The 13,101-nt window shown below is 36.2% G+C and overlaps 1 protein-coding gene across 2 annotated transcripts in view; it reads left to right on the top strand.

Moving 5' to 3' along the window:
- Positions 1-13,101, top strand: part of TMTC2 (transmembrane O-mannosyltransferase targeting cadherins 2) — a 394,188-nt gene that overhangs the window by 331,473 nt on the left and 49,614 nt on the right. For both annotated transcript variants that reach the window (XR_010663044.1, XM_065934163.1), the window contains one exon: positions 11,339-11,402. Coding sequence is in view for 1 of the 2 variants with exons in the window: in XM_065934163.1 (XP_065790235.1) it covers positions 11,339-11,402 (64 nt within the window). In the remaining variant the exon portion in view is untranslated. Of the gene's footprint in view, positions 1-11,338; positions 11,403-13,101 lie in introns of those variants that run through there.

Genomic DNA, 13,101 nt, shown 5'->3' on the forward strand with positions numbered 1-13,101 from the left:
TTTTGTAATCACATACCCACCAGGAACCAATATTTAAAGCAAGCTTTATAAATTACTTTGAGATTTTATTTATAATTTGATCTTATTAATGTAACTATATCTTAGTGGTTTCCTCCTTGGCTTTTAATAAATTTTTAATAAGAAATTCAAAGTCTGAGAGGAAAAAGAATACTGTGAGGTTTCAGTTGAATACCCTCATTTCACATTAATGCTTAGCATTCCTAAAGCGGATACTTTCAAAGAGAAATCATGATTCAATAAACTATTGGTATATTTTAAAAATAAATTGTAACCAGTTTGCAAGAACCTTCAATGGAAGGATAATTTTTTTAAAAGATAAGTTTAATGTGCATGACAAGGTCAGGTGCTGTGATGGGAAGGGGACTTTTTGTTCTTCATGAATAAAACACTATGCTTTTAGTCACAGTAAACCATTTACAAGAATGTGCACGCACAAGTTTCTAGATGCTAATTCATCTTAATCATAATAGATACTTTCATCAGCAAGACATTTTGCTACATATTAAATCAATATCTGAAATTCAAGGTCTACCAATGTTCGTTATAAGGACAATTACAAAAAAGGTCCTTGTTAAATATATCACTTGTAATTTTTCCTTAGTTACCATAGTGCTAGAAACCAGTGGAAAGTTTTGTAATACATTGGCAGCATGGAAATTCTTAGGATTTATTTTTCAAAACCTTCTCTCTGGCTTTCTGCAGTATGCATTCCTTATCAAGTTGCATTCAGTCAGTGCCTTTCTATTGTGATTGCAAGAATGACCACCGCAGCCTGCCCATATCCTATTCAACTTGGTGGCAGCTCCTATGAATGTTTTTGCTTATTTTTTCAGCTCTGTCAAATTCAAGTATTTCTTGAATGCTTACTGTGCAAGCTGAACACCAACCTCTTCCCTTATTAATAAAGAACATTTAGAGGTTTTCTGAAAAATAATAAGAAAGGCTAATGATTTTCCCTTGAATGCAGCCTTATCAAAATGGTTAGCTGTCAAGATTTTGCTTATTCATTGTTGCACCTAATATTTCCCTTGGTGATGCCACATTGTGGTAAATTGAGTTTGATGTTAATTTTTCCTCAAGAACTCTATTCTTTCATAAGATATATAGGAGACAGAATTGCAAGGTTTAGTGATGAGTTGGATGTGAGGGAAAGGGCAGAAGTCTCCCTGGCTGTGTCTTGAATTAATGGTTGACCTAAGATCCAAAATCAGCAATTTAGGAAATGTTAGAGTTCAAGACAAGATTTGAAGCATCCTCATTTAACTTCCTTTTCCTAGGCTAATTCCCAGTGAGTTGACCCAAGGAATCTATTAATAGACAAAAAGCTGCTCATCACAAAAGCCAAAAAAGAAAAGAAGAAAAAAAAAATTATTCCCCCAGAAGAAACTAGATTGGAAGAGCCCATCAAGGGGAAAATCTTTATCTTATTCAGACCTTAAAGAGGCTAGAAATTTGCAAAATTTCTAACAGATTCATTTTAATTCTCAATAATAGATGAAGATCTTTTTCTGTAGAATTAGAACATTTCTAATTAACCCACTCCAGTATTCTTGCCTGGAGATTCCCATGGACAGAGGAGCCTGGCAGGCTACAGTCCATGGGGTTGCAAGAGTCGGACACGACTTAGCAACTAAACCACCACCACCAATTTCTATTGTCAAGGTGATTCACAATAGCACTATGTGGTTTCGAAGTATTAATGCTGCTCACCAAATATATTTGGGCTTCTGACTTGAAGAAACATAACGGGACTGCACTTTCTTGACTTCTCCTAAGTTGAAGGTCTCCCTGGGTCTTTTTGGGTCACTGAATGTGTGTAAATGTGATATATGTTACTTTCAAGCCATTGTAGGAGTCAGTGGAAATAGATCCTGAAATAATCAGTGGGAGACAAACCTCCCTTCTCACCTGCATTAGATAGGTTGAATGAGTGCAAAACAAATTTTATCCCTTCACTGAGATTTAGGATGTGTCTGTTATTGAAGTGTAATCTAATCTGTCTGAACTGAATATATCTGTGAAAATAAAATAGGTCGTTGAAAAGAGGGATCAGGTAATGTCAGAAAAATTTACTCAGCGATTAATAGGATCTCTGATTTTATAATTACAGTGGAGGTAATGTAAAATTCATAGATAGATAATTTAAACAGAAATTATAGATATTTTCCCAGTACTTACTGAAAAACAATAAAGATATGAAAATGATGGCTGAAAGTATAAAAGATTGGAGGATAGAATGATAATGGTATATACACAGTAGTTTTATATATATATATATATATATACACACATATATATACATATAATTATGTATAGCATACAACTGTGTACATATAGTTATTTATACACGTATATAGGTAGTGTTTATATACTACTATATACATGTAATATGTATACATGTACATGTACACATGTAATATGTGATACTTTTGTCTGCATATATAAATACGTGTATGTAATTATATGCTATTATATATGGCACAAAAATGAACAAGTGTAGTGCTAGTCTCTCAGTTGTGTCCAACTCTTTGCTACTCCATAGATTGTAGCCCCCCAGGGTCTTCAGTCCACAGAATTCTCCAGGCAAAAATACCAGAGTGGGTAACCATTCCTTTCTCCAGGGGATATTCCCACCCCAGGGACTGAACCTGGGGCTCCTACATTGCAGGCAGATATTTTATCATCTGAGGGACCAGAGAAGCCCATATATGGCATATATACACATATAATTGTATTTGTTTTATAGATGTTAATGTCAACAGAAAATTTTTGAAGGAGAACCTAGAGCAGATAAACAATTATCAACAGATAGAGAAAATTTCCAAGATAGGATGAAGGAGTTTAATCATCATATTAAAAGTCAAATTAATGAAAAGAGAATTACTCCTAAACTTATCTTCATGTTTGAGTCACTATTTTTAGTTGCTCACTAAAGAATCCACTCTTGCCAGTTTAAACAGAAACAGGATTTATTGTAGAGAATTCTACAGTCCACAGGCTCTTCTGACAGGACTGAGAATACTCTACATAACCAGAAATAATTTCTACCGCCTGACTTTCCTTGCAGCACAGCAGATTTTAGAATCCAGAGCTCTGTCATCATCACCCACAAGGAACCAAGAAGAGCAAGCACCACATTCATGAGATGATTCTTCTGGGTGCAGCTGCCCTTCCCCCACCACCTCACCCCCAGCCCATTATGCTTACTTCTGACTTTGACTCTCATGAGTTTGCATCTGATTGATGGAACTTGAGTTTTGTGCTGATACTTTGACTGGAAGAAAGCTGGAAGATGAGGGACTTTCTGGCTTTTGCCTTGTTTGGGAAGACAGGATCCACATTTTGGCTAATTACTAAATATATTTCCAGGAAGAGTGATCACAGATGTTAAAGGCCTCACATAATATTAGAACGTTGACTACATGTGTTGACAGTTTTAGTACTTCAAATAAAATGGAAAAGGAAAAAGTACTGGATGTTTCCAGATGAGAGCATTAAAAAAAAAAAAAAAAAAGCAGCTTGGTTATCATCAAAGGAAAATATCAAAGGAATTTAAAATACTAAAACTTAGTAGAGTTATGTCTATAGAGTTGTGAGAGGAAAGTATTGAATCAATTATTCTGTTAGAAGCATCTTGTATGAATGGGTTTATTCAGTGTTCTCCCAGAACTGGAAGCTTGAAAGCACACACGGATATTTGACACCTGAGAGGAAGGATTGAGATGCTGAAGACAAATTTAACTTATTCCCAGCATTCATGGGCTGTGATGAAATGCTTTTTTTTTTTTCTTTTTCTTTTTTAAATCCACTTATAGGGTAATGAAGGAACAAAAGTAGCACTTGTTCAAATACTCCCTGTCTACCTGGACCATATTTTACATTTTATGTGTCACCTTCTTAATTATAATTGCACATATATGAAGAAGATATTTATATTCCCATTTTACAGATGAAGATACTGAGGCTCAGTGTTAGTTATTTCACACGGTTGGTAAAGCTGGGATTTATGCTTAGCACATTCTGGCCAAGTTTAATACTGTTGTCACTGTGTCCCGTTGGCTCCCTCACATCTTTATAACTGAGCAATTACCTAGAAGCTGTGACTCCTGAATTTACTGATGGAAAAAGGATTTACAGGGAGTAACAGATTTTCAAATATGTCAATCCTAAATAGTAAGATCCTTCCAGTATTATTAAATTACCCTATATAATAAATTTTAGAAAGTAGATTTATAGTCATAGGAGAGTGATCTCAAGTTTGTACTTGGAGATGTTAAGTTTTTAGACATATCATCTTAGGATAGTGTCATACTGCTGAGATAACTGGTTTCCTTTTTTCCAGGTCTAAGGGTCCGAGTTGTCACTGCTTCCTAAGTAGTAAGAAAGGCAAAACCGTACCAACAGGTTCCCAATGTTTCCCTAATTTTTAGAGAGCAGAGTGAACATTTGAGAAAAAATTGTTATCTTTTGGGTTTTATTCTCAAATAATTTTACTGGAAGTGACATAAAATTGAAGTTCTTAAGGGATAAAGGAACAAAGTCAGATTATTTCTCAGAGCGGATTATGTATGCACACACACACACACACACACACACACATGCACACATATGTTGGATGTTGGAAATATCTCCAAGGCCCTCTGGGTCATATGCTTTCTTCTTTAATACTTAGCAAATTATCAAAGACCACTTGAAAAGTTACTGGATTTTCCATTTATGAATTGTACTTTTCTGACCAATTTTGGTCAGGAAGGGCTTGTTTCAACTAGGTCATAATAGGTTGTAAGGTCTTTAAAGCAAAGGGGCGTGACAGGGACTCTCCTGCTGGTCCAGTGGTTAAGACCATACTTCCAATGCAGAGTTCACAGGTTCAATCCGTGTTCAGGAAACTGCAATCCCACATGCATCACTGCCAAAAAGTAAAAAAAAAAAAAAAAAAAAAAGGAGTAAATAAATAAATGGGGCCAAGAAATTAAAAAAAAAAAAAAAAAACTGTTAGAAGAGGCATGGCAGATGAGGTTGAAGGAAGGTAGGCATCTTCCTACTTCATGCCTTGCAGACATTAATATATGTGTGAATCATGAATCACCAGAGATCTTGTTACACTGCATGTTCTAGTTTAGGATGTGTAGGTGGTACCTTTACCCTTCCAAAGAAAGTCCCAGGTAATGCTTATGATGTTGGTTCTTGGACCTCTCCTATAAGGAAGTTCTAGCTTGCCTTTCCTTTTGTCATCGCTCTCAACCCAGTCTCTCCACCCAAGCATTACACCTTGAATATAAGTATTATATGGGAATATTATAGTGGACATTACCAGTACACATTTCCTCATTTCCTCTCTCTTTATTGTGTAATCTTTACAGATACAGGCTTAACCTGTCCTTAGCAGTGCTGAAAGATTTGAGGCCATTAAAGAATGGGCTGACACTCTTATGGGACATCAAGAAATGTCTAACTTTAAGGAATTATTTTGTAAAACTAAAACATCAACAAAGTCTTTTCTTCTGTTACAGCTACATTTCCACTTTGCCTCTCTCTCCTTAATGTTTAGCATTGAGATGGATGCCTACGGACCATGAGGCCACTTTTTGTTTCTTGACTGAGAGTTTTCATTTGAGAGTCCTTGATGAGCATTAACAGTTAATTCTAGGAGTTTCATTGCAAGGATTTTTTTTCTGCTCCATTATTTTTACATATATGTGACTCTGATTTTCCTATTTTAAGATTTTCCATACATTTTTATGTCCTTGTTTATTTCAGTTATACATCTATTCCTACCATACATTGATCAACTAGAATTAAAATGTGGCTCTGCTTCGAGTAACTTAAAGTTAAATGTAAGTTTAGCAAGTTGGCACAAACCCAGGAAACCTCAGCTATTGTTTCACACTACTTTCATGATACAGGGAACAAACAGCTCTCTAGTTTAAAAAAAAAATGCTCATAATATATTCTTGAACATGATCACCAAGACTTTAATAAAATATTGTCTTTTATATGAGTCAAATAGTGATTATCATCCACATTAAATAATTTCAATTCAAAATTGGCAATTCACAAGCATTAATAATTGTAGTTAAAGATGGTCTTCAAAATGCTCCTTGAGTTTTTATTTTCTGTATTCTCAGAGAAGTCATTTTAAATTTACCAACTTTCACAGAATACATAAAAATATAGGTAATTGTAAATAATTCTTTAATTAGATCCTCCTCAAACATTTTACAGGATATGTTAAGTTGCTGTTTCATAACGTAATTGATCCCCAGATTTCTTTTATACATCTTATCTTGTATAAAATATAAAAATTTTATAGAATATAAATATTTTATATAGAATATAAAATAGAATATTGAGTCCTAAACCTGTTCTAAAAGACACTTTTCTGTCATAAAATAATATCAGAGAAGAATTAGTAATACAAAATTTATTTCTTTGTTTTTAGCATATAAGCTTCATAGTCCCTTGTGCAAAAATAGAATTCCATATTAATCAAATGATGACATTTGTTTGTGACTTTTGTTACTATCTGTTTAAATTCCGAGCCTGTCTTTTCACTGACAGCAGAAAAACTGAATCTAAAGACCAAAAATACAATTAGCCCAATCCAGTGATTTCTTCAGAAGTCAAGGCTTACTTCATAGTTGAGTTTACAAATACCTTCTGGCTTTTTCTGCTTCCTATCTTTTCTGTCCCCAAGAGGCCACAGGTAATATGCAAAGAAAGAGGACCTTACATATATGATGGGCAGGAGTTAATAATAAGAAGGACCCTCTGTATGAGTCTGCACTTGATGTCTATTGTTGGCATAGTGGTTAACTCTTTATTCTCTAGATAAGGGACATAACGTACTTTCCTGGTGGCTGGGTGGTAGAGAATCCGCCTGCCAAGGCAGGAGACTCAGGAGGCGTCCGTTCAGTCCCTGGGTGGGAATATCCCTTGGAGGAGGAAATGACAACTCACTCCAGTATTCTTACCTGAAAAATTCCATGGGCAGAAGAGTTTGGTGGGCTGCTCTCCACGGGGTCACAAAGAGTTGGACAGATCTGAGCTCACATGCACAGGAAACGTAATGCTGCCTCAAGGTAACATGTTAGATGAGGACAGTCACCCATCTGGACTTAGTGTACTTTCTTGGTAAGAGTAATTTTTCTTCCTCACTATCTCATTCCTGGCTTTTTAAAATGTACTATGACCAGAGTACACGGGTGTCTGCATGTGGCCTGGGAGATCTCTTGGCAGAGCCAACGGCTTTCCCCTTTACACATTCTGAATCTTCTAGTTGGATATAACTGGAAGCTAGTGTTCCATTTTCTGTCTAATTGTGATCTCACACACACCTGCCGCCAATAATAAGGGATCATGGGCGTAAGAAAGTGAGTATCCAAACACTGTTCTTGCTTTTTCTCATTTTCTAGTTCCTTGCCTTTCCCCTGAGTTCCTCTTCTTCCCCTATTTTTAGGAGAGGGTGAGGTTCATAGTGCAAAACATGATATCATGCATTTCACCATTTTCAAACTGTCCTTTGCTCAGCTGGGTCTGGTGAAGTTTACTTCTAATCAGTTTGGGGGTTAGGGTTACTCAGGAAGTAAAACCTGTCATTGCAAATGTTCTCCATATTTTCATTGTTTCCAATCTCATTTCTTACATGTAAATCATTGCTTTTAAATCATAATAATCAAATAACATGTTTTTTCCCTTTCTCAGTATTTGATGTGGGAACTGCTGTGATCATCTGCCACAGAACAGTGTATCGCATGTCCTTCTGATATATCTGATGCTTACAGAGCTATCTGCCTGGTCTTGTGGTTCAGATATTTTGCTTTAGAGTCCTTGATTTTGAGTTCAACCATTTACCAGCTGTGTTAATTTGGGGGATGTCAACTTCTCTAAACCTAATTTTAATCATCTTTGAAATGTGATTAATAATAGCAGTCAGTTCATGGTACTGATGTAACTGGCAAATGCAGTAATCAATTCATGGAATTTTATAAATGATAGAGAATTTAGTATCCCAGAAAAGGAATAGTGAACAAAGAAAAAATATGGGTGTACAGGAAAAATATATTTTATCTGCTTCTTTAAATAGTTTGATCCCAGTAATCCTGGGAACCTGAGTCCTGTAATCAGTCTTTAACACCAGTGGTTAAGTTTCTAGACAATATTTACTAGAATCCCCTAAGCAATTAGCTGAATATTGCTAATTTCCTCAGTTTTCAAATGTTGATTAATGATTCAATCATTTTAGCAATTAAGATTTATTAAATACTCCCCGGATGCTTCTTTCAGAGGGGAGTATGCAGTATAGTTTATGCCTTAAAGTAGACCCTGGACAGCTCCTCATTAGTTTTCTTTGTAGAGAGTATAACAAGCATACACATGAAGATTGAGTAGATAGAGCTGATACACTGTTTTCCCCACAGTTTTACATTTGTTGCCATAAATGCCTGATAGCTAGTCAGTAAAAACCATTTAATATTAGAAGCAAAGTCTGAGTCAACATTAATTTTCACAATTATATAGCAAATATAGTAAACTCCACTATTTATATTTTTTATTAAATGCAATATCATTAATTCTACTTCTGGATTAATAGACTAAGTCATCTAAACTAGATTTTTCCTTTGAGAATTCAAAAGACTGAAGACAGGGAAGGCTTGATAGACTGATAACCCTTTTAGGGGGAGAAACCTTTTTTCAGTTGCATCGATTATTATTTTAAAGGCATTTTACCCAGTGAATTCCTTAGTTCCACTTTTGATCCTTACCTCCCTCATGACTTTGAATGTCCATAAGATGAATATTAATGATAGCCATACTTTCTATATTTGACATACACTGGTTTATCTTGCTTCAAAGTGACCTACTTCTTTGTAGTATTAAGTTACTCTAATTTCCTACCTCCATGCCTTTTATTTTGCTCTGGAGAAAGCCTTTCCAGGGCATGACCTAATGAATTCTGGTTCAAATTTCCAAATGAATCTGAACCAAAGTGATCTTATAATTTGATTGAGGGAACCTTCATTAAGTATCCTAGTGAGAGAGTTTTTACAGTTTCATACCAGACTAAAACACTTTTCTTGACATGTTGAAATTGAGCTTCAGTGTTTATGAGAATATAAATTGCAGCAGCACGTTGTAACATGTGAGTCCAGTAGAGTCTGAAGTCAAGGGTTTTTACTTTCTCATAACCCCGTTAAAAATAGCAATGTTTCTAATTATTTTTCCTTTAAAAATTAGAAAAATATGTCCTGCTCTCTGGAGAAATGTTGTCTTCACTTATTCCTATAATTTTTATGGTTGCTTGGTATATGCCTTTATAGTTTTTATGTGGCCTGACCAAAGTGCAAATTCAATTTTATAGGCATGCCCAGTTTGGCTTCTCTTTTAAAGAGAGTAGTAGCTTTCTAGTTGAAAAGGCTAATTTTTGTTTCTTCTCTTTATTCCTGGTCTCTTTGCAATCTTCTTATCTCAAAAGCTTCTTCATGTCACAGTTTCAAGAGAACACTCCATTTAATTGCAGAATCTCAAGGCATTAACTACTGTTGTTCATGTTATAACTGTGCTGTACATATATCTAAAGCTGAATTTGTCTTTTTTCTATAGCGTTTCTTTTCTGCCCCACAAATGTGTTCACCAGACTACTGTGCGAACTGCAAGAGCTTCTAACTCTCATTATCTACTATTCTGGAAGGTTTTCTGAAAGCAGCATGGCATGATCATAAAATGTATTGTTTTCTGTTTGTTTGTTTTTAATATTTTATTTATTTATTTGACTGCACCATGTGGGATGTGATCTCTTAGTTCCCTGTACCAGGGATTGAACCTATGCACCCTGCTTCGAAGTGTGGAGTCTTAAACAGTGGACTGCCAGGGAAGTCCCAAATATACCATGTTTTGATGGCTTATTGACTGGACTTCCTGGAAACTCAAGACATTTGATTTCTTCTATTAACCAGTTTGCTGTGAATTGCAAGAATAGACAACGCACAAACTTATCTATAAAGCTTAGTGTACATCTTATTTGTGTCAGTCAACTGTGACAGTCACGGTATTTATGGTAATTAAGAAAAACTGACTGGTGCTCTTTGAAGGCTGTGGGAACTGCAAAATTCAAGACAGGCTGGAAGCCTGAATCAGCAGGAAGTAAGGTAGCCCCAGGCTCTTCCTGTAAAGAAGTAGGACATCCAATAACAATTCTTTACAGGAAGAGTCTGAAAGGACATAGCCCTGTTGCCTCCACCATTGTGAGCAATTCTAACTGTTTCTTCATCTTACAGCCATTTGCTCAGGAATCGAGGTCCTAAGCAAGAATGCCCCTTTAGCTGAGTCTCCATCACATGCCTACCCTTGTGGCCAGAGAGCAAAGAGAGGGAGAAGCTGACTTTTTTTTTCTTGGTAGACTACAGACATTGAAAGTTTCTTCTCCTGAATTGAAAATAAAGTAACTTTATAGATAGATACAGATTTAAAAAAAAAAAAACTGGAAACATTTATGATTTTCATAAAACAAAAATAGCTAGATAGTAATCTTGACAACTTATTTTTAAAAGTAAGGGTTTTTCTGGGACATCGTATTAAAGCAGGAGAATCTCAACCGAGTAACATATTATCTTGTCTTGGAAAAGAAAAATGACATTTCTAATTTCTAATGTGTAAATTTACAGTAATATCTGCTGAATAGGATTAGGCTGAGATACTGAGATATTATTTACAATGCCTAAAAGATCATGACAAAGTACATTATTTGTTGTTTAGTCACTGAGTCATGTCTAACTCTTTCTGTGACCCCAAGGACTGTAGCCCTCCAGGCTCTTCTGTCCTTGGGATTTCCCAGGAAAGAATACTGGAGTGGGTTTCCACTTCTCAAGGGATCGTCCCAATCCAGAGATTGAACTTGCATCTCCTGTATTGCAGGCAGATTCTTTTATTGCTGAACCACCCTGGAAGCTCCATAAGTACATTGCAGCATTCAATTTTTAATTATCTTTTTCTGCTTAGTCAGCTTATTATTTGATGGACATGGCTTGTGGCTCAGCTGGTAAAGAATCTGCCTGCAATGCGGGACACCTGGGTTCAATCCTTGGGTTGGGAAAATCCCCTGGAGAGGGGAAAAGCTACCCATTCCAGTATTCTGACCTGGAGAATTCCATGGACTGTAAAGTCCATGGGGTCACAAAGAGTTGGACACGACTGAGTGACTTGCACTTTAACTTTGTGATTTTTAAAAAGTTAATATTATTTTGCTTCATAATGATTCTGTTCATCAGTCTGAAATTTTGAAATGACTAATATAGTTTGATGTTTTTCTCTTTAACAGACAGGCTAGCCTCAATGAAGCAGCTGAGAAGTATTATGATCTGGCAGCCAGACTGCGGCCTAATGTAAGTACCTTCATAATGAGAAGCATTACTCAAAGAGATAGATTCACAGCATGTGAGAATTATAGACATAGAAGCCTTGTGATACTGGGGTTTTTCCTCTCTGATCTCTTATTTTGAATACATGCTAAATGGCTGATTCAACCATAAAGCCTGCCAGTCTGAAGCCTCTTTCTGTTCCCAGAGGTACACATTTTGCTGTTTACTACCCTGTGTAAAGCACTGTATATTTTTATCATTTGAATACAGGTTTTAGCACTATTAAATATTCTGCATTTGGGTGATTATTAACATAAGTTTTTTGAAAGTATTTTTGCTGTGATGTTGCATACCTCTGGATTTCCTAACGTCTCACTGATTCTTGCATGTGGTCAAACCTCAAGCTGTGTTCAGTTCAGTTCACTTGCTCAATCATGTCTGACTCTTTGTGACTCCATGGTCTACAGCACACCAGGCCTCCCTGTCCATCACCAACTCCCAGAGTTTACTCAAATCATGTCCATTGAGTCAGTGATGCCATCCAATCATCTCATCCTCTGTCATCCCCTTCTCTTCCCACCTTCAATCTTTCCCAGCATCAGGGTCTTTTCCATTGAGTCAGCTCTTCGCATCAGGTGACCAAAGAATTGGAGTTTCAGCTTCAACATCAGTCCTTCCAATGAATATTCAGGACTAATTTTCTTTAGGATGGACTGGTTGGATTTCCTTGCAGTCCAAGGGACTCTCAAGAGTCTTCTCCAACACCACAGTTCAAAAGCATCAATTCTTCAGTGCTCAGCTTTCTTTATAGTCCAACTCTCACTTCCATACATGACTACTGGAAAAACCATAACTTTGATTAGACAGACCTTTGTTGGCAAAGTAATATCTTTGCTTTTTAATGTGCTGTCTAGGTTGGTCATAGCTTTTCTTCCAAGGAGCAAGCATCTTTTAATTTCATGGCTGCAGTCACCATCTGCAGTGATTTTAGAGCCCCAAAAAATAAAGTCAGCCACTGTTTGCACTGTTTCCCCATCTGTTGGTTATGAAGTGATGGGACCAGATACCATGATCTTAGTTTTCTGAATGTTGAGTTTTAAGCCAACTTTTTCACTCTCCTCTTTCACTTTCATCAAGAGGCTTTTGAGTTCTTCTTCGCTTTCTGCCATAAAGGTGGTGTCATCTGCATATCTGAGGTTATTAATATTTTTCCCAGCAATCTTGATTCCAGCTTGTGCTTCTTCCAGCCCAGCGTTTCTCATGATGCACTCTGCATATAAGTTAAAGAAGCAGAGTGAAAATATACAGCCTTGATGTGCCATGTCCCTATTCCAGAGTCCTCATTTCTAATAACTGTTCTTTTCAACTTTATCAAGTATTTTTTATAAGAATTTTTCCCTGAGTAGTCACACTTCCGTAAAGTAAGATGGATGGAAATTAGATCATTACTATTGAAATAGAGTAACCATTTATGAGAGTATAAGAACTGGTTTTGTATCGATCTTCTGAGCACTTTTTTATTCACAGTACAACGCTGAATGCCATTTCTTTTATTCTCATCCACACTGCTCTGCATCACTCTCCAACACTAAAACCTCCACTCTGCTCTCTAGATCTCCACCATCTATTGAGAAATGTAATTTTCAAGCATTAATGGTAGTGCACGTGTGATGTGATTAATGTGACTACAAATAATGGAATCAGTCCCATTTCTTTACAGTAA

This window comes from Muntiacus reevesi, chromosome 4 (assembly GCF_963930625.1).
Source record: "Muntiacus reevesi chromosome 4, mMunRee1.1, whole genome shotgun sequence".
In the NCBI taxonomy this organism is placed as follows: Eukaryota; Metazoa; Chordata; class Mammalia; order Artiodactyla; family Cervidae; genus Muntiacus; species Muntiacus reevesi.